This window comes from Biomphalaria glabrata, chromosome 7 (assembly GCF_947242115.1).
Source record: "Biomphalaria glabrata chromosome 7, xgBioGlab47.1, whole genome shotgun sequence".
NCBI lineage: Eukaryota > Metazoa > Mollusca > Gastropoda > Planorbidae > Biomphalaria > Biomphalaria glabrata.
This window is the reverse complement of record NC_074717.1, coordinates 33,746,097-33,767,306: the sequence shown is the minus strand read 5'-3', so window position 1 is coordinate 33,767,306 and position 21,210 is coordinate 33,746,097. Positions and strand designations below refer to the sequence as shown.

At 31.0% G+C, this 21,210-nt stretch overlaps 2 protein-coding genes across 4 annotated transcripts; one reads left to right on the top strand and one right to left on the bottom strand.

Annotated features, from left to right (window-relative positions):
• The first annotated feature begins 200 nt into the window (after window positions 1-200).
• Window positions 201-9,329, top strand: LOC106068942 (cytochrome b-c1 complex subunit Rieske, mitochondrial-like). The gene is made up of 4 exons (XM_013228458.2): window positions 201-459; window positions 6,499-6,642; window positions 8,189-8,491; window positions 8,866-9,329. Exons 1-4 carry the CDS (start codon window positions 216-218, stop codon window positions 9,030-9,032), a joined length of 858 nt encoding a protein of 285 aa, XP_013083912.2. The 5' UTR covers window positions 201-215; the 3' UTR covers window positions 9,033-9,329.
• A 123-nt stretch (window positions 9,330-9,452) lies between these two features.
• On the bottom strand, window positions 9,453-21,207 carry LOC106068930 (E3 ubiquitin-protein ligase TRAF7-like). 3 transcript variants are annotated; one of them, XM_013228436.2, is made up of 14 exons: window positions 21,056-21,207; window positions 20,426-20,659; window positions 19,496-19,755; window positions 18,319-18,538; window positions 17,721-17,827; window positions 17,050-17,167; window positions 16,641-16,782; window positions 15,857-15,961; window positions 15,354-15,431; window positions 14,643-14,729; window positions 13,758-13,902; window positions 12,540-12,688; window positions 11,572-11,691; window positions 9,453-11,216 (listed from the first exon to the last, which is right to left on the bottom strand). In XM_013228436.2, the coding sequence occupies exons 2-14, from the start codon at window positions 20,635-20,637 to the stop codon at window positions 11,190-11,192; spliced, it is 1,770 nt and encodes a 589-aa protein (XP_013083890.1). In that variant the 5' UTR covers window positions 20,638-20,659; window positions 21,056-21,207; the 3' UTR covers window positions 9,453-11,189. The 3 variants fall into 3 exon arrangements, with proteins under 3 accessions (XP_013083890.1, XP_013083900.1, XP_055891166.1); XM_013228446.2 differs by having other exon boundaries at window positions 13,767-13,902; XM_056035191.1 differs by having other exon boundaries at window positions 21,083-21,192.
• Between the last annotated feature and the right edge of the window lie 3 nt (window positions 21,208-21,210).

Below are 21,210 nucleotides of genomic sequence, written 5' to 3'. Positions count from 1 at the left end.
GCGACCAAATTTTATATTTAAACACAACTTTGTGTATACTTTGTCGTATAATATAGATCGATTATTTTTTGAAAATTTTAAAATTAATATCATCCATTTAAAATCTAAAAATTAAAGTAAATTTACGTTTGTACCATTAACATAGACTCAAGATCTAATTTATTTTTTTCCTCGAACTTTAATTACGTTTTTTATTTCGAACATTAGATGAGCCAATGACTTGTTCGTCCTTTGCCATTGAAGGGATAGCAACTCTAAAAATGATTTCGCTGCCCAAAAGTTCAATAATTCAGGCAGCTGTAAAGGCAGTTCCAAGAGGAAATCTGTTGTCTGTTAGTTTGCCAACAATTTCAACACCATCTAAAATTACAGTTGAACAACCAGCTAAGAAACTCACAAGTTTTTCTCTTTCTCAAAACCTCGTAAGAACTGTTCCGAGCGTTAGCACATCTTTATCAGGTAACCGTAATTTGGCGTAATTCTCGTAATCACAATGATATCACAATCACAATGTGAATGTCAATCATTTTTTTTATCATGTTATCATGATTACCATGATATAGTCAATATAGAGATCTAATCATGATCATCTCATACTCATAATTTTAAAATCAATTGTTTCAATGGTAATCTCACTCATTCTGGAGTCTAGATAAAATAGATTAAATAGATACTATGACTATGGATAGGGAGGTGATATAAAAAATTGATCTTTGAAAAAACAATTTTTCGTTAGTACATCATTAAAATACTTATAAAGAACTTTCCAATGGTGTTTAAATTATGACTGTATGTCTAATAGTTAGAAAGTTATGATTTTTTTGGTGTCGTTTTGGCCTAGGCCTAGCATTGTTGACATGGAACAAGTAAGATGAGTCATCATGAGAGCGTCTCTCGCTAAGCCAGCGAGACACACCCCCCGCTCAAAAAGTTAAAAAGTTTGAATTGAGTTTCGTAGAGGATAAATCTACTTATTAAATAAGAAATTTAATAGTAGATTTAGTATTCATATAATAGTCACATAGTGAATTTCTAGCTCACAAATCTGATTTAATTTATATTTATGAACTTTACTTGTTTAAAATGTAAATATTGATGAAATAAACAAATTATCGGGTCTAGATCTACAAGAATTGTCAGAGAGGCGGGGACAAAATGGCGGCGTTCTGATGGCAGAAAATAAAAAAATATTTAAAAAGTGGGATCAAAATCGTCTGAAACAATTATTTTTCAAATGCGCTTTATAATTCATGCGACGACGATTAATACATAAAATCTATTTGAATATATCCAGAATATTAGGCCTTACATGGCCTCCAGTGGTTTTACATTGATGACGAAATTTTCTTATCAAAATTCAGTAAATTCTGAAAATCCCATAGCCCCCAATGGTAAACCGTATTTTCAAGTTTTTGAGCGATGCGATGTAGATATCGCGATAAAACTTGGTAGAATTATAGCCAGGCATGATATCTACCGTGGAAAAAAAATGAATCATTGATCATTTTCCTGGACCCTGTATTGCAAAAAACAAAAATTGAGTATTTTTTATAATAAATGTAAAAATGACAAATAACTTTTAAAAAAGCCGTAATTAAGCTTTATATAGGCCATTGTCTAAAGTAATCGATAACACAAGTTTAAAACTTCTATTACCGGTATTTCATTCAAAAGTGTACTAAATTTGCAAGTGTGGTTTATGTGAAAAAAAGTCAAAAACGCAATCTCAAGTTTATCGGTCATTTTTTACTTTCACACTTCCGCTTTTTTCGCCTAGCTACTATGGACCATGGCAGGATTTTTTTCGGACCCCCCCCCCCCCCCGGAATTTTGTGTGTGTGTGTGTACTTAATTAATCTTTATTACATTCTGACCCTTTCGGAAGACGTTTATTGTGTACTAGAATAGGTTCTTCCTGGAATTAGTGGAAAACTTGTAGACTCCCCGCCCTTGCTAGCAAAGAGGTTTGGGGGAGCTCGCAGCGCTCCCCCAGCGCCCCGCACTATTTCTGGTATTGAAAGTCAACAAAATGCATATTCTGAGGTATCTACAGTGCATTATCTTGCTATTAAAAAGTTTTATTTCAAAAACCTAATGTGCTTTTCTTACTGACATAGAGTAAAGTGCGAAGTTCGAGCAGCCCTGATTTGTCAAGAGGTTCGAAAAGTTCACTTTTTATTGCTAAAACTTTTTGATTTGAATGTTTACCAAATTACTACTATATTGCTACTGCGCATGCACCTTTTTTCTTTACTTCCGACACATACTATTTCCTTGTTTGGCTAAGTTCGTGGTGAGGTCAAACTCAGGAGGTGTGGAATTATTCTTTTTTACTACCCGGTAGTGAAGGAAATGGGTAATGGGCTTAAGGCTTTTTTAAAGTCTGATTGCTCATCAGCTTAAAGAGACTATTTGAAGTTGTGGAGGGTGGGAAATGGTGCAATGGATGGCGTTCTTGCGCTGGAGTAAAAAGAAAATGACTTTATAGTGAAAATTAAATATTAAAACATGTTTTTAGATATATTTTCTTTGATCTGTTCGAACCTTCCATCAACTCATTTGAGCTTACTAACTGGGGAAAAATCCGCTCGAGGTAAAGTACGCTTGGCGATACCTACCCTACACCTCTTTGACCTCATATTTAATTTTAACCAAGCTTAGTGATACATTAAATCCAATCTATTTTTATAGACAAAAGGACGAGGAATTCAGAGATACCATCAGTTTTTTCATAGGTCAGACCGTTACGGTGCTATAAAAATCCAAACGTGAAAATTGCTGCCTGCGGGCTTAATAATTTCGAACTTCGCACTTTACTCTAGATCTCTCTTGCGTCGTTCGGCGCATTTTCCGGCAAGCTGTTGCCGCAACTCTTATTATGCGTAATTCATTTTGTCGGGGAACATGTCCGGCAAAACCTCATGCGACGCTCTGTCACAACCTTATTAAGGGTACGACTTCCAGTTCGGCATATGATTTTTTTATTTAGACCCGATCTCTATAACTGATTCCTAAAATCTGTCTTAGCCATTTTTGTTGAGCCACATTTAGTGTTTTTCAATTTCGGCAGATGACTATTCACACTTTATTAATGGAGCCCAGCCACTGGTAGAAATTTGTAACCTCTCTCAACTACGCTCTTGGAATTACATGCCTGTATTTCGCTTTAGATTTTATTTCGAAAAGGAAAGTTTTATCGTCAAAATCATCTGTTGAGGGGTTTTAAACTAAAAAATCTCTGGAGTTTTTTTTTTTTTTTTTTTTTAAATTCAAAACCCCATTTAGCTTGTGTCATAGAATTTGGTCACTGTAGTTTGCTTTAAAATAATATTGAAGAGAGACGTTTTCAACGCTCTGTAGTGGAATTTTAAACTCAAAACCATCTGGAGGGGTTTTGCATAAAAAAAAAAAAGCCATCTGGAGGAGGGGGATTTGAACTTAAAACCCCTCATTAGCTTAGCTACGCTCAAAGAATTTTAGTGTGTAATTTGCCTTTTTTATATTGAAGAGGTATTTTTTTAGCATCAAAACCCTCTGAAGGGGGATTTAAACTCAAAACCCCCTTTGGCTACGCTCATAGCATTTTGAGTGCGTAATTTGCTTTTTTTTAAATATTGAAGAGGTATTTTGCTGCTTCAAACCCCGCTGGCAGGGGGTTTTAAACTCAAAACCCCCTTTGGCTACGCTCATAGATTATATCTAGTGTGTAATTTGCTTTTTTTTTTATTGAATAGGTACTTTTTAGCTTCAAACCCCAATTGGAGGAGTGGGGATAAACTCAAAACCCCTTTGGCTACGCTCATAGAATTTTGAGTGTGTAATTTGCTTTTTTTATATTGAGAGGGGGTTTATCGTTATTTTTGGAGTCGGTTTTAAAGTCAAAATCTTCCTTAGCTGTTTTCTTGGAATTTGGGGATTATCGTTTTTTAGTTTTGCTTATAGAAGAGGGGGATTTAACTGCAAAACCCCTGGTAGGAGGTTTTAAACTCAAAACCCCTGTAAAGGGTTTAAAAGTCAAAACCCCTGGTAGGGGGTTTCAAACTCAAAACCCCCTGGTAGAGGGATTTTTATCTCAAAACCCCCTGATAGAGTTTTTGAAAAAATTCAATACCCCCTGGTAGAAAACCCCCTGATAGGGTTTTTAAAAATCTCAAAACCCCCTGGTAGGGGGTTTTAAACTCAAAACCCCCCTGGTAGAGGGTTTTTAAATTCAAAACCCCCTCGGCTGTGCTGTGGTAAGTGATGATTTAGTATTAAAATGTCACCTAAAATAAACAAAGTGAAAGCAAAAAATCAGTCACTGAATTCCGCCCCCCCTTCTATGCCCATGCTATGGACCTGGAATATATTATAATATTTATATAGATGATAGATCTAGAGTGATTCTAGACTAGTCACTAGCAGTCTAATTATTATATTATATACAGTAACAACCTCTGTCTAAGACTAAGTCTAGGGCTAGGGAAGTGAAATAAAAAAAACAATTTTTTGTTAGTAGATAGTAGATCTACATCATTAAAATACTTTTTAGAACTTTTCAATAAATTATGACTGTATGTTTAACAGTTAGAAGGTAATGATTTTTTTTTTTTTGGCCTTTTGACCTAACATTGAACCCAATGGAACAAGTGAGAGGAGAGTTTGTGCTGGCTAAGCCGAGCTTGGCTGGGCAAGACACATCCAGGTCAAAAGTTGAATTTGAGTTTCGTAGATGATAGAAATACTTATTAAATAAAAGTAAATTTCTAACTCACAAATCTGATTTTATTTTTATTTATGAACTTTACTTGTTTAGAATGTAAATTTTATATTGAAGGAAATAAACAAATTATCAGGTCCTGAGTTACAAGAAATGTCAGAGTGGTGTGGACAAAATTGCGTAGTTGTGATGGCTGCCTGGTCGTGCGGTTTGCGCGCTAGACTGTCGTTCGGATTTATCGACGGTCGAGGGTTCAAACCCTGCCCGCTCCCATCCCCCGTTGTCCTGCGGGAGGTTTGGACTAAGAAGTAAACTATCTTCAACTCTGAAGGAACATCCGAAATATGTAAAACATTTTACAAACATTTTTACAAATAACAAAATATTATAAAATTGTGATCAAAATAGTCTTGTAAAAGAAATTTAAAAAAAAATGCGCTTTTAAACTAAAAAAAAAATAAAATTAATATATGGAGTATATCAGGCCTGACGTGGTTTTATGTTTTTTTAAGAAATTTCTTTATTAAAACTGTAAATTTCAACTTTGCAATATGAAGTGCATAAGATAGCGTGATAAAACTTGGTAGCATTATAGCCAGGCATGATGTCTAGTGTGAAAAAAAAAATGTTAGACAATTTTCTTGAACCCTGTATTGGTAGAAACAAAAAAGGGGTATTTGCATAATAAATTTAAAAAATATAATAAACTTGAACAAAATCTTAATTAAGCATTAAATAGGCCATTGTCTAAAGTAGTATATAATATTTCTTTTAAACTTCTCACATTTCAATTAAAAGTATTCAATATATTTCCAAGTGCAGCCTATGTGAAAAAACACACAAAAAAAGCAATGTCTAAATTATCAGTCATTTTTAACTTCCGCACTTCCGTTTTTTGTTTTCGGCTAGCTACTCTCTTACCTTTGAAACACCTTTCTTTTTTTAAATTTTTCCCTTATAGACTCTAGAAGCTAATCTAGATCAAAACTTACTTAAATTAGTGTGCCATTTTAAATTATTTCTCTTATTTAATAAATTTAATTCTTGAATTTATGTTTCTATAATTGCGCCTTCAGCATACATTATAATGTTATCTACATGCTTGTGCTCTAGAGATCTATAGTTACTAAGTCTATATTAAATTATTTTGTTATCAAGAGGAAAATAGGATGTGTCATGTATTCAAACTTTACTTCTTTGCATAAGTTGCTTTTTTGTTTTCATTGAACTGGCAAATACCAAAGCTAGTTTTTTTTCCTCCCAAAGTTTGCATGTACATATATTTTGTATACATTGCCCGCACCATTTACAAAAATCCACAGGAGGTTAATGGAAAAAAATGCTGTTCGGTAGCTGTTGACTTAGGTAATTTACAATTAAGTTACAATTTTTACTAAGCGCAGGAATCTGATCCAGCATATATATATATATAGGCAGAAAGGGTATCTTTTACTGGTGTGTTTGGTAATAAATTTAGTGTTTTAATGTTTTGTATAACAATTGTGTTAAATCAAATAATGAGGAATAATGATTTCTTCACTTGGTAGGGCCTATGTCTTAGTTATTTACATTGTTGGTTTGTTTTTCATAGCTTGTAGATTAATGGATAAGTTGTCAAAGTAAATGATTCAAATGTGCCATACAAATAATATAAGAAATTTATTAGAATTTATCTTTATAAACCATTCTGCACACATTATTTTGTTGTTTTTCAAACTTTGTTTGAATTGAGAAAGAGCACATTAGTTGTAAAATGTCTTATTTTTACTAAGTTCAAGTGATTGTTTTTAATTTGATAGGTACAACACAAGTACGTTTTGCCCACACAGACTTGAAAGTACCAGATTTTTCTGCATATAGACGTGACCAGGTTAAGAAAGCTGACTCACAGTCTGGACAGTCAGATGCTGAGAGAAAACTTACATCCTACCTTGTTGTAGGAGGTTTGTATAGTATATTTTAAGAGTCCTTAGCATGATGTTAAACTGCTCCATTTCTTTTTTCTAAAGGCAAACAACTTAATATTTAATACATTAATTTGTATTATGATAGAATGCAGTGTTTACACGTAACTCCTACTGTGGTATAATCCGATAGGAAATTACCAGCAGTCTTTTTTAACTTTTATATAATAAGAGCTTTTTATCTTGTACAGAACAAGTTTGTCTTTTTTTTTTTTTTTTAAATTAAAAACCAGATGTTAAAAGCTTTTTATTTTAAAAATGTGCAGATAGAACAGTGTGTAGAAATTAAGTATTTATAAGTTGTTGTTTTTTTACCTTAAGGTATTGATAGCTTTACAAAACAAAAAATTTAGTTTTGGATTATGACTATTTAAAATTAAACACATTTAAAACACATACAATGGAAAACTTGAGCTCATTATCCATGGCACTATCATTGGAAAAATGAAAAATTCCAAACTGTGAACAATCATTTAGCTCTAGGCTAGCTTTAGGAAATTAATTACAATCCAAATCAATAATAATAGTTTTTGTACGATATTTATCCATTTAAAACACATACAATGGAAAACTTGAGCTCATTATCCATGGCACTATCATTGGAAAAATGAAAAATTCCAAACTGTGAACAATCATTTAGCTCTAGGCTAGCTTTAGGAAATTAATTACAATCCAAATCAATAATAATAGTTTTTGTACGATATTTATCCATACTTTCAAAGAGCTTAATATACAACACATTTTACTACCATTGGAAAAATTAATATTAAGAAAATATAGACAATTTAAGCATTTTGTTTTAATTCAACCCAATAGCTTCTACCTTGCTCTGATGTGTTGTGGAATGCTAAACAGTAGTTTTATAAACTTTCCTATAAGAAGAGCTCATCATGTCTTGTCGAGAACGTGGTGATTTTTACTAATGGATGTGTATATCGCTTTATTTATTAATATTTTTAATGACTTGCCAAAGCTAGATGTCCTCAACCAGGTTAATTTGGTATTTTAAAATTTAATCTACATTCTAAAATGGGGCTTGGTGTCCTAGTTTCGAATCTCAGTGAGGACTGGGATTATAAATTTTGGGATTAAACTTTGACTTATTGCTTTTTTTTATTTTAAAGTGATTTATTTATTTATTAATATAAGATCTTAGTTTTTTTTATTGTTTTTGCAAAACAATTTTTTTTTTAGAATTTATTCAAATTCATAGTTATTTCCCTTGGACATATGCTAAGGATTTTTTAAACCATAAATAGGAACTAATTTGTTAAAAGCATTGTTTTTGGTAAAAACGGTTTGCTAAGGGAAACTATTCTATAATAAATTCTAAGTCATTAAAAAACATTTTGGGAAGTAAGAAAACGCAACAAAAACTTTTAAAGCATCAATGATGAGTTGGTTGCATAAAAGAAAAGTGTTAAAACTGAAGAAGTGAATTGGTTAATATTATATTTTATTACATATTTATTTTTTTTTTCCCTAAAATTAGAAGTTATCTTTTACATTTATTTAAAATATTTAGCTGGAGCAGTAGCCTGTGTTTACAGTGCCAAGGCCATTGTCAGGGGTATTGTGTCTAATCTGAGCTTTGCTGCAGATGCCCTGGCCATATCTAAAGTAGAAATCAAGTTAGGAGACATCCCTGAAGGTCGCAATGTGACAATCACATGGAGAGGCAAGCCTTTGTTTGTCAAACACAGAACAGAAGAAGAGATTGCCACTGAAGCTGCTGTGGATATCTCTCAGTTAAGGGATCCCCAGCCTGACTCTGAAAGAGCTAGCAATCCTAAATATCTCATTTTGATTGGTGTGTGCACACATTTAGGTAAGTGTCTTGTATATTTCATTAAAAAAAAATCTTTCATGAATTTTAGTTTTATTTCTTTAAAACAAATATATTTATGTAAACCTTGTCCATATTTTAACAAATGACTAAAACATTTTTTTTTATAAAAGTAGATTTGGAATGTTTAAAAATGATATATGGGAACATTTCACAATAACAGTACTCTATTTTACTTATTACTGGTCCAGGATTCTTTTATAACCTTTTCCTTACATATTGATATATTGCATTGGTTAAAAAGAATTGCAACAAATTGTTAAATAGAAACCTATATCCTTTTTCACTAGTTTTTATCACATAATTATTCTCATCAACAAATTAGTTCATCAATTTTTTTTTCTTCTTTGTTTTAGGCTGTGTACCTATTGCTGAGGCTGGTGATTTCTCTGGAGGTTACTTCTGTCCATGCCATGGTTCACATTATGATGGCTCTGGAAGAATCAGAAAAGGCCCAGCCCCCCTTAATTTGGAGGTCCCCCATTATGAGTATTTAGATGACACAACAGTAGTTGTTGGTTGATTTAGTTTCTTACTTAGGAAAATGACATATTTTTTATTTGTAAATTGTTTCAATTTTTGTCAATTGATCAATATTGTTAGAGTTAACACTTTTTATGTAACATATTTTTAAAAAAATTGCTACATTTAAGTATTGTTGTTTTTTTAAATTAAGTGTAAAAATTTGGTCTACTGGTAGTTTTGTAGGCCCCTCCTATTCACAGACCATATTTATTGCTGATTGATAAATAATTGGATATAAATAAGAATTTGTCATGAAATAAAAAGTCCAAAAGAAATAAATATTTATTATACTGTTGACATGTATTGCTTTTGATTTTACTACCTGCACTTGGTGTGATTGTCTATCTTCAACTACAAATTAGCAACTCAGAGCACAAAGTTTACAGTACACTCTTAAAATATAACACTAGAGCGACAGGTTTAAAAAATTAACAATGCATTTTATTTCTTTCATTTAATCATAGGTAATAAGAACATAGTTAAGACATAGATCACAAGTCGAATGGGTCTTGCAGTAAAACTGACACGAAATACATACATCATCATCATCACAATTTCATATAGGTTTTCTTTTTAAACAATCACAAAGTTATGACTATGCTGATGTTTGTGTAGGTTTATGCAAAATGAATGGAATCAAATACTTTGGAACATTATGCAGATTTGCATAAAAGAGTACATATTTATATATGCTCATTATAGTGCTACTTGTGTACTATCTATTACTGAGTGTAGGGAGAAAGCAAAACAAACAAGTATTTCTTGAACTTTATAAAACTTTAAACAATTGATTCATAATTAAACAATTGATTCATAATAACATCTTGTTTTGTTATTAGCTAAATGGAAGGTGCTCAAGATTTATGCTGGGATGAGTGTGACCTTTGCATTTCTCTGCTCTAAATTTATCCCATTTACTCAGCAAAATTGTGTTTTCAAAATGATTCAATTAATGTGTCAGTGTCAGAAATATATTCATCAGCATTAAAAATATGGCATTTATGGAGCTAACTTCTTAATTCTTACAAAAGAATTCACACTAAGCAACATTTAGGATTCATATCTATTTCACCAATGAATTGGTCTGTGCACAGCAATTGTTGACAGTTGAAATATGACCCAATACAAGTAAGATAATGGTCTTGCAAAAAAAAATTAAAAAAAAATGCTTGTATTTTCCAAAATAAAGTCTAACAATGTGGCTGCCACAGAGAAACTGAAGGAATGTATATGATGAAAGAACAGTAAAGGAATAATATTTTAATATACCAGCATTATGACAAGATAAAAAATGTCAAAAACTTGTGTAAGGCAATATTATTAGTCAACTAAGATTTGTCATAACAAATTAATGAAAAAGTCAGTAATACTGGTTTACTGTTAAGACAAAGCATCTTCTTATTAGGCTAGAACCTATATTACAGATAGACTGCAGAAATATAATTTCAGTTAAGTTAAGGCCTTGGGAAGAAGATATTTGATTATTAACGCAACTACAGAACTTAATAAAACCTTAACTATGTCTATTGAAATGCATTTTATATTAACATGGTGTAAAATGCTGAAGTACAAAAATTACAATAAAATTAGATCTATTACCTTTATCAATAATAGACCCAGAAACATTTTTTTAGATTTCAGATCAACAAAATTGTACAACAAATTATTAGCACATACAGTAAAAAATGTAACAAATAAATAGCTCTGATTTAAAAAGCATTAATATTGATAACAGTAACAGAAATGAAATCTCAGGAAAGCACCAGGAATAAATGTAATGCCATCAATTGAGATGGCAGATTTAAAATCAACAGTAGAAGATACAACTTGGAAATGATAAGTCATTTTCAGTTGTAACAAAGTAATAAAAATAGAGTACCGGTAGATACAAAAACACTTTGTAGTAATAGCAGCTTTAAGTTAGTATCATACTAAATGTTGCCTGCATTCTTTCTAGTTCATTACTCTATAATATTAAGTTGTCATATAGAGCAAGTCCTATACAGATACAATGCATTAAAATGAAACAAATCTTGTTGAAGTTTTACTTTCTCTAACTTAAAAGCAATGTGCTCTATGATTTTACAACCAGTATGAAGTCTTTGTCCAGAATGATGACATTTCACTTCACATGATGCCATTTAACAGTTGGAACTTATTGCAGAGGAAAATACCTAAATACCTGCCAAACATTAAATTGGTCTTTCAAATGACAGAAAAAAAGTGTTACTGGTATTAAAATATATAAAAAAAATTGTCATATACTCTTCAGTACCCTAAAGTTAGTTTATGTTGGTCACAGGTTAATAATGACCCCTAAATAAACAATAAATTCAACTATGAATAAAACCTGCAGTAATTAGAAGCTAGCTCTGCTCTAAGAAAACATTAGCTACCGGTAGCCTCTGAAAACAGATGGCTGAAAAATAAAACTTTTAATATGGAAGATTAAAGTCTCAACTATCAGGAGGGGAAAAAATCATTAACTGGCCATCACCACAAGAAGATGGAAAGGTCTATTTGTATCAGTGACTTACCTTAATCTCATGGTCCTCTGAGCCAGACAATAGAAAGTCTCCATGAAGAGTCAGGGCGTTTACACTTCCTTGATGCCTTGACAATGTCTGTATGGGTAACAGTTTCTCTAAACCCCACATCTGGACAGAAGAAATAATAATCTTATCTATTTAATTAAAGACATTCCTTCAAAAAACAATTATGTTATACACTTATCCAAGTGTTTGCATTGCCATTCATGTTAATCAGAAACTTAAAACTCTACAAATCATATGCTTTCCAGGTTGACGCAGTACACTTGTTCCATAGTGCTTGGAAAGAAATAGTGCTCATTATTTGTGTCAGCTTTTGGAATAAGAAATGTTTGTCTCACGTCTTTCTTTAGGTTAAAATTATTTTATTTGTTAAGTTTTGGTTCAGTGTTACATGATGTATTCTCTCTATGTTACATTTAGTCTTCTCTCATTAAGTGCTCTTAAGTTTAGTCATTTCACCAATGGTGTTTCTGTAGTTAAATGTCAATATTAATTTGTAATAAACCTCACAGCTCTATTTAGGATTTGTTCTAGTTTCTTTGTTTTCTTGACCTGAGGGATCCGAATAATGGATGCATATTCTAGTATTTTAAATAGCATTTTTTCCCCTATATTCTTGTTTGATTTGAACAAAATTCTTCAGATTTGAAAACTTATTAAATTCATCAATAATAATTTAATATACCGACATCTTTTTTACCCTTTGCTTATTTGCTTATGTCCTTTCCTCTAACATTTCAAAATGTAAATTAAACCCGTTATGTAATTCATAATAGAACTGAAAGATTCATTACAATTTATAAATAAAACAGAATATCTTTAAAAAATTCTTGAAAGTGGGAATATGCTCAAGTTTAAAGAGAAAGAAATTATTTTCATCACAAATGTGGTGAGTAGACTAATTTATAATACAATGGTCATAACCACAGCACCATGCTGATTCATGGACTTGCCTGTATATTGGAATCATGGGATGCTGAAAACAAGAAACGTCCTGATGGGGAGATGACTAGAGTGGTGACAGTGCCCAGGTGTCCACATAGGTTCAAGACAAATTCATGGGTATCAATGTTGAAAATGTGAATGTTTTGGTTATAAGTACCTGAGATATAACAAATAAGCACATGACAATAAATTTCAAAATTTAGAAGAATATGGAGAGACAATATCCAATGTCAACTTATTCACAACACAGATATCAAAAGAAAATATATAATTGGTTATAAACATTGTAGTTGAAAATTTTGCCTTGAGCTGTATAAACAAAGAGTAAGGGTGCTGATAAATGTTAGTGTTGGAAAAACAAGTTAAGCCTTTAGTACAAAATTTTTTTTTCATTGCCCCCCCCCCTTCTTTTTAAATTCTAGCCCAGGCTAATAGTAACTATTCCCGCACCCTTTTCTTTTTAAATATAAGTACAGGTTAATACTAAGTATGTTTCTTTTACATTTTATCTTTTTTTTTTAACTAAGAAAAGTTTTGTTTAGTATCAAAAATTAATAGTGATAAACAAAGCCACAGTTCTAAACACAAGATAAAATGTTAAGCAAATTTTAGACTTAATAAGGAGTACAATATTTCATGTGGCTACACAGTCACAGCTGAGACCTACATATTTGGCCACATCCAGTGCAGAAATCAAAACTTTTCTCCGGAGGTCAATTTAGGTTCTTTTGTAAGAGACCTCTGTCTCGTTTGGAGACCAACTGCTTCAGGGGCTCTCTTCAATGGCAGTTAAAAAAGCATTTAAAGCATTTCCAAAGGGCACCTCTGTTACACTGACTACCTTTTATCTCACCAAAAAAGATTGCCTTTGGCATATAGTTGTTTCCCATATGGGATACAAGCCCTGCCCAAGGTGTAGCTGTCGAACTATAAGCAGTCCCTCTATATTCTCCATACAGACATTCACAAGAACATAACTATTTGTGGTGCAGTCTTGCCATCATATGTTCGTGATGGAGAGAAGACATCTTTGGTGAAAGCTTTCAATAAATCTTAAGTCACTTTCTCATGTCTCAGAATCACTGCTTGGTAAACAATGATTTATTAGGGGACGCAATGATTTATTTAGCCATATACATATTCAGAAATTACAAACAAATAAAAGAAAAAAGATTGATGCACTCTAATTTAACAAAATGTACAAAACCAAAGTTGACAATATTCACCTGAAGTACCTGCGATAATGTAATCTTTGCTCACCACTAGAGAATACACAGATCCAAATTCCCTTTCAATTGTTGCCAACTGCTGAAAATTTTCACTGGTTTCCCAGACATTGATTGCATTATGGGAACCACTATAGAGTTTATCCTAACAGAAATAATAAAGTTAAACAAAAGACTCCTTTGAGGATCATAATGTCTAGAGGGCTAATTAAGTAAACTTTATCAGATTTTACAGTCAATGGAATTTTAAGAGGGTTTGAAACAAGACATGAAATGCAAGTGTTTAAATACTTTGCTATCAAACCAATGAACATAAAATAAAGAATTGTTTTTGTTTTTTTTGTAAATAAATATATATTTCATACAAATAGTGTATGATTTTGATTTTAAAAATCTGCTAACATTCTTAAAATGTTGGTTGCCATGGTGACAGAATCAATTTTTTTTTTTAAAGCAACCACTTTGAAATCTTGATGATTAAACAAAAAATTAAAGCCATCTTTCATTAAATTTTTTTTTGAACAAATGAGGTCAATTATAAATTATCTAAATATATAATTAACATCTACACCAAAAATAGTTCGATATGTTGACTTCAACAACAGAGTATTAAAATAATGTACAATATTAAAAGAATACCTGAAGCCACAATTGCATTCATGTTTAAGGGCATACACTTCAATAGTTTACAAAGTTATAACGTTAAAATAAATTTTATTTGCAATCATATTAAACAATTACTTTTCAGTGATGCTATGTATATAATATTTGTATTACATATATGCTATGTATAATATTTGTATTACATATATATATGTATATATATAATCACAGAGACATATTTTTAATGAAAATAAATATAAAAAAAAATTGCCATGTACTTACTTTATTTTCACTAAGAGCTAAAGCCCTAACCCAGTGCTTGGCCCCTTCTATTGTTACTTTATGTGCCAATGTTTTAAGGTCCCAGACCTAATAGAATACAAGTGTTTATCATTTCAAACATTACTCCTTTAAACACACAATTTAATTTGAACACTTAATCTAGATGTACGTAAATTTTAGAAATAAATCATTATTGGTTCAGTTATTTGAGTTTAGTGTCTACCAGCAGTTTAGTGTTACAAGTCAACGACCGGTAACAACATGCTGTTCAGGTGGTGTCTAAAACAGTACATAGCTTGCTTTATAATTAAAGGATGCAAAAGTAAGGTAAAACTAACCATAGATGCTATACATATAATTCAAAAGCTGAAATGTGTGTGGTGAAGGGTTGATCAATTGATAGATGCTAAAATAGTTAAAGGTTGTCTTTGTAATAAAGAAAGACAGAAAAGTGTGTGTGTGTGGGGGAAATTTCAAAAACAAGAACTAGAGATGTTCTGGGCAGAACAAACAATATAAAGCCTGTGAAAAGATCAAATGACATAGCCAGTTTTTAATGCTAGTAGCTATATATTTGAAGTCTACACATACATTTTTCATTTAAGTTTTACAGCTACAGATTACAGTTATGTATCAGTCACATATTTATTTTTACCAATACCCTACAGTTATGTATCAGTCACATATTTATTTTTACCAATACCCAAATACCTTGATGTCAGAAAATGATGAAGAAAACAAGAATCCTTCACAAATTAATAAAGAACAAATTGTGTTGTCCTGAGCATTCTGAAAAAAAAAAAAATCTAAAACAATTTTTAACCTATTAAATTAATATCACATTGCATCATTTTCATTTCCCTGGTATAAATCTCTAAATAGGGAAAAATTAGTTTTGAACAAAATGCTAGCTGACCAAAATGTCACAAATCACTTATGGTTGAAAACAAAAATACCACTCACTTTTTTTTAATAAAGAAAATAATTACAGATAACAAAGAGAAGTGATTCATTAGAAACTTAAGTGACAGTTCAACATTGCAGATAGTTAAACTTTAAAAGTTTTCCACAAACTACGAAGAAATCTAATAGATCATTAAAAGTCTACAACATATACATCTTTGGGTCACATTCCTCTAGGGTTAAAATAATGAAATTAAACATCATCCAAATAAATGAAAACAATTTGGTTCCAAGATAAAAATAGTGCTGACCTCTATGACTGACTTGAGTTCATATGTGTCAACATCCCAAAACTTAATGGACATGTCAGCACCAGCTGAAATAACAGTGTTGGCCCATGAAGTCAATGTACAAATCTGATATGAAAATATAAACATCACACATTTTGCACAAGTGCAATATAATCTAATTTAAATTAACATAAATTTCAAATATTTAAATTTTAAAACTAAAAACAAATATCACAGTATAATAATAAGCGTGAAAGTTTGATAATAGAAGAGTCACCTCACTAGAGACTAAAAGGCTTCTCAGGACATACAATTTGAACATTTTTTTTTAAATTTTGGTTAATTATGTTCACATCATTTACAATATATGCAATCTTATTATCTTTTCCCTGGTGTTATGCTAAAAGGAATTTTTTTGTGAATAACTTTTAAGCATATTTTCTGAGATAAGTTTAAGGCGTATGCTTTGTATTTTCATTTGAGGTATTATTTATGTGATTGTTTTTGATGGGCTCAACACCAATTTAAATTTTTTCCCCCAAGTTTATAAATACTTCATGAGAGCTAATAAAATATAAACAAAATGAGTTCAAATAGTGTTGTTTACCAAAATTTAAAAAAATGTATGAATCAGAATCAAGTAGAAAGTAAGCATAAATAAATAGGCCTAAGAGCAAAAGTCTTTATGAAAGTATTAAACAAATTCAATTTGGTCAACAGCAAACTCTTACACAAAATTTCAGTTAATTACAGCATTTTAAGTTAAGTCAACTCAATGATTGAGGTTTGTTCAAACTGTACTCACAATTCCTCTATGAGCATTGATGTTGGTGATACACCCTACAGCCAGTTGTTCCAAACTCCATATTTTTATGATTCCATCAGCACCACCACTGTACAGTTTACCTTTCCTAGTGGTCAATGCCCATACCACATCTTTATGACCCCTACAAGTACAATGAAAAAAAAAAAAAAGAAACATTTTAATAAAGGACATAAAAAAAAAAGTACAATAATAAGAACTATAAATAATTTCACCAACAATTAAGACTTTATATTGATAAATTCGACCATTTAAGCAAACCTATTTGCAAAAGACAGTTAAAGATGAAATAGCATACAAAACAATTTATAGATGATAGGACTCTTAAACAATCTTTGTTGCAGTCACCTGAATATTTTAATAAATTTTAAAATTGTTCAATGTGTATTACCGGAGTGTGCCTATACATTTAAACTGAAAGGGCATCTCCCACTTTTCTAAGTATTTGCCAGAATTGGATGCTCTTGTTGAAGTTAATGGATTGATGCTGGAAATGAGTGGACTGCTAACTGTAACACCAAAAGTGAAATATTGTCTTAAAATTGAAGAGTACTTTTAAAAATTAGTCATTGACTAACAAAGACATGCTTTCTTTTCACAAAGATATATCTTCAAAAAATGATTTAATAAATTTTAAAAAACTTATAACATGATGGTAAAATGCATGAATCCTTTAACAGTTTCTGAAATAAGGATGTTGAGATGAATTTTTAGTGTCTGAGTACAGCCAGTTTTTAAACTGGAATGTAAGTGATACATGTTGATAAAAAATAAAGCCATTGGCCATCGATCTGGCCAAATAACACCATGGTAAACCAATGGCTACATATCAAGGAGAATATTATTTCCACTGTCCTAAAGAGTCTTTTTAATCTCTTTTTATGATAAATGTGAAAAAAAATGTCTCCCTATTTTTTTTGGCTTGCTTCACACTTATGGTATAAAGCATTTATAGACTTTCTAATTCGTTACTTTGAAATAATACATTTACACGCAATACAATTTACATATAATTATGAAGATAAATTTTTTTTAAAAGAAAAAGTCTAATATGCTAATTACCTCCATCTAATACACCAGAAGTTGGTCGTTTAGGAGTGGATGGTTCTTTCAACTGATCAATTTTTAAACTAAGCGTTTCTAATTTTTTATGCAAAGTCTGTATAAAACTGAAAAGAAAAAATATATGCAAGTGAGACATAATTAAAATCATGTTTACAGATGACTAAACTGTTGGGAGCAACAATTTTATTGTGATCAAACAATTATTTAGCAAATTAGAACAATTAGTGTAATATAGAAAATACAATAATGAAGATTTGTTGTAATCAATGACTAAAAAAGAAAGAGCCAATGACTAGTAAGTTATTGGATAACCTATTAGCCTCTTGAAGATATTTACATCAAGCTTAAAAATGGTGATTCATAACAGATAGTAAGATTACGTTAAGATGAAAATGCTCTAGAGATTAGAAAAATCTTCCACCATTATTGGACTTCATCTCCAGAATGAAACACAGTCAATTGTCCCAAATGATTTTTTTGTACATCCTGACATTATAGACTACACTGACATGACACGCAAATATAATTAGTTATAGGGGTGAATAAAATGAAATGATAGGAGTACAACTAATTAAATTGAAATCGATCACATTACTTCCAGTTTTTTTCTAGCTGTGAAGCCATATGATTTTTTTCTTCTTCCAGTGCAACTACTTTAGAGGCTAACATAGCATTTTCACTTTGAACATTCAGCACCATAAGTTCCAACTCTTGAATTTTCTGTGCCAGGTGATTGTTAGGCTTACCACTTTCTTTAAATGCACATTGCTTGCTGTGATCGACCATGTTCACCTTGTTGCTCTGGAATGTGCATCATGCAAATAAGATTTGTGACATGTTTGATTATTAATTCCTGCAGATCTTATGAGAAAATATGCTGATGGCTAGCAATATAAATGGAAAGTAAATTTCTAGTTAAATTTAATAGAATGACAATAATATCTCAAAAAGAGCATTTGGTGGAAAGTCAATAAATATTACTAGATTATGACAGTAAAAAAAAAAGTTCTGATTAATGATGTTTTATAAATTTGAGTAGCTTCTAAATTGTTTAACTAATCATCATAAATACACTATGGTTTCTTTTCCCTTGCTTTGCAATGCTAGATCTCTTATATATATTACATTATGGTTAATCAGATCACACCAGAAAGTGTCATTTTTGTCCTAATAATCATCTGGTTTAATTACATGAACAATTTGTGTTACTAGAATGTTTAAGTGTTTTAGTATTGGGTACAATTAACTGAATTTGTAAAGTGGGATGTGTTGAGTGACAAAAACCTCTTGGCTATCAGATTGAGGTGGCTCGAGTTTGAAACATGATGTAGGCTTAGAATTTTCTTAATTTAAGATTTCATTTGAGCTGAATTGTGTTTGCTGTGCAGCTAAAAACAGCCAGGAACCTCCCTGATACCTACTTTACCAACATGTCCACAAAAGAGATTTGACTAGAGCACTCTGAACATGCTGTTGGAGCATAGAAGATGTGCTATACAAGTAATAAGAAAATAATAATGATTGTCCCTTAAATAATTATTTTGAAAAGTTATATATATAATATTATATGCAATTAAAAGAATACATTTTTTTACACTAACAATGCTTCAAGAATTTACCTTTCTTTACCCTTTTAAAATCAATAATATTTAACTCAACACAACAAAACTTAATTAAAACAACACTAATATATCTTTCCACTACTAATTGGGAACATTTTCACATAAATAACCTTTTTTTTTTTTTTTTTGTTAACTAACTTTTAAACTGACCTTGTTTGAAATAAGGGCAAGAAAGATTGACACAGTTGCTAAGATGACTCTCTAAATCTTTTCTTGGTACATGGCTGCACAGTTTGGAATTGGGGCACGGGACAAGAGCATAAGGACATGCACTCTCATGCTCAACACGTTTGCAATAGTTTAAAATTTCTGCACAGGACCCAGGAACAAGTTCAAAATCTCCATCTTCTTTCTTCTTTAACCCATGGCAACAGTAAATTTGTAAATCCTCTATCTGACCAACAACTAATCTAAAAGAAGTAAATATAGAACAAAGTTTTTGTAAAATCAAAATTTAAAAAAAAAAAAAGTGAAAAAAAATTGTTTTAAATATCAGACCTGCTTATTAGCATCAAACTTTTTAAAAATTTTAAATGCCTTGATGAAATACCAAAAACAGTCTACAGCTTGTGTCTACAGTAATTATGAAAATCCATGTTGTATAGATCCACATTTTAAAATTAAGATTTAACTGTTTTAGTGATTTATTTGTTTATTGATTGTTTAACATGTTTAGATTTTCCTTCAGAATTGAAGATTATTACATCCTAGCTCAAACCTCCCACAGGATAATTAGGGACGGCCGCAGGTAGGGTTCAAACCCAGGACCACAGAAATATAGTCTAAGAGTGCATACCACATAAACAAGCAGCCATCCATTTACATTGATATAATCTGTTCTTAAAACCATTTTGCTAATTATAATAATTTTTTTTATGTCTAGTGAAGAGGTAAGAGGTTTAAGAGGTTGACAAGGTTGCTAAAAGGGAAGAATTTCTAAAGCAAAATAAAATCTGAATATATGTGGCATCCTAACCCATGAGTGCCAGTATTTACTAAAACATGTATATATACTAGATCTAGATATTATATATATAAAGGGCTTGTCAGTCTATATGTTTCAAATGAATGAACTTCTACCTGTTGACAACAAGTTGGCTGGTATCACAATGGGACTTATCCAATGGGCAGTAAGTAGTGATGAATGCACAGTTTTTACAAAAAGTATGCCCACACTTGATATTGATGACTGGGTCATGATAAAGCCCACCACAAATAGGACATCTGAGATGAGATGATGGAGGGACAACAAATTTTGTAGGTAAAATATCTTTAGTATCTGAGCTCATCATCAAAGTACATCATAGTATCAGTCTACAGTGGAAAAAAAAAATTATCACATAATTTACAAATATTTTCTAAAACAGAAATGGACAAAATGTTATTCTTTCTAAATTTTGGGATTTTTGTACTTTCTAGGTAAAAAAAGAACTTTAAAAAATTCTACACTAATCAATGGAAAATAGGTGAGAACAGCCTTGAAACAAACATTATTAATTATTATATTACTTTTCACCAAACAAAAAAATCTACAAAACTACTCTGACTCTAGACTTTTGAGTTTGAGACAATAAATTTGAGATCTACAGACAGTACATTAGTCATTAGTGTCATTAGTCAGTGACAATTAGTCATTTAGAGTCATTAGATCTAATCTAGATCTAGATTCTATATAAATTTTTGAAAATCAAAATTAAAACTCATTTTTACGTGTTTTTAGTCTATCATAAAGTCTACCAATAATGTATTTTTTATAACTGATATTTGAATATAGATGTCTAGATCTAGACTAGACTCTAGATCCTGTCTTTGAATCTAATCTAAATCTTTTTTTTTTTTTTTCCCTTGATTCTAGCATAGGATCT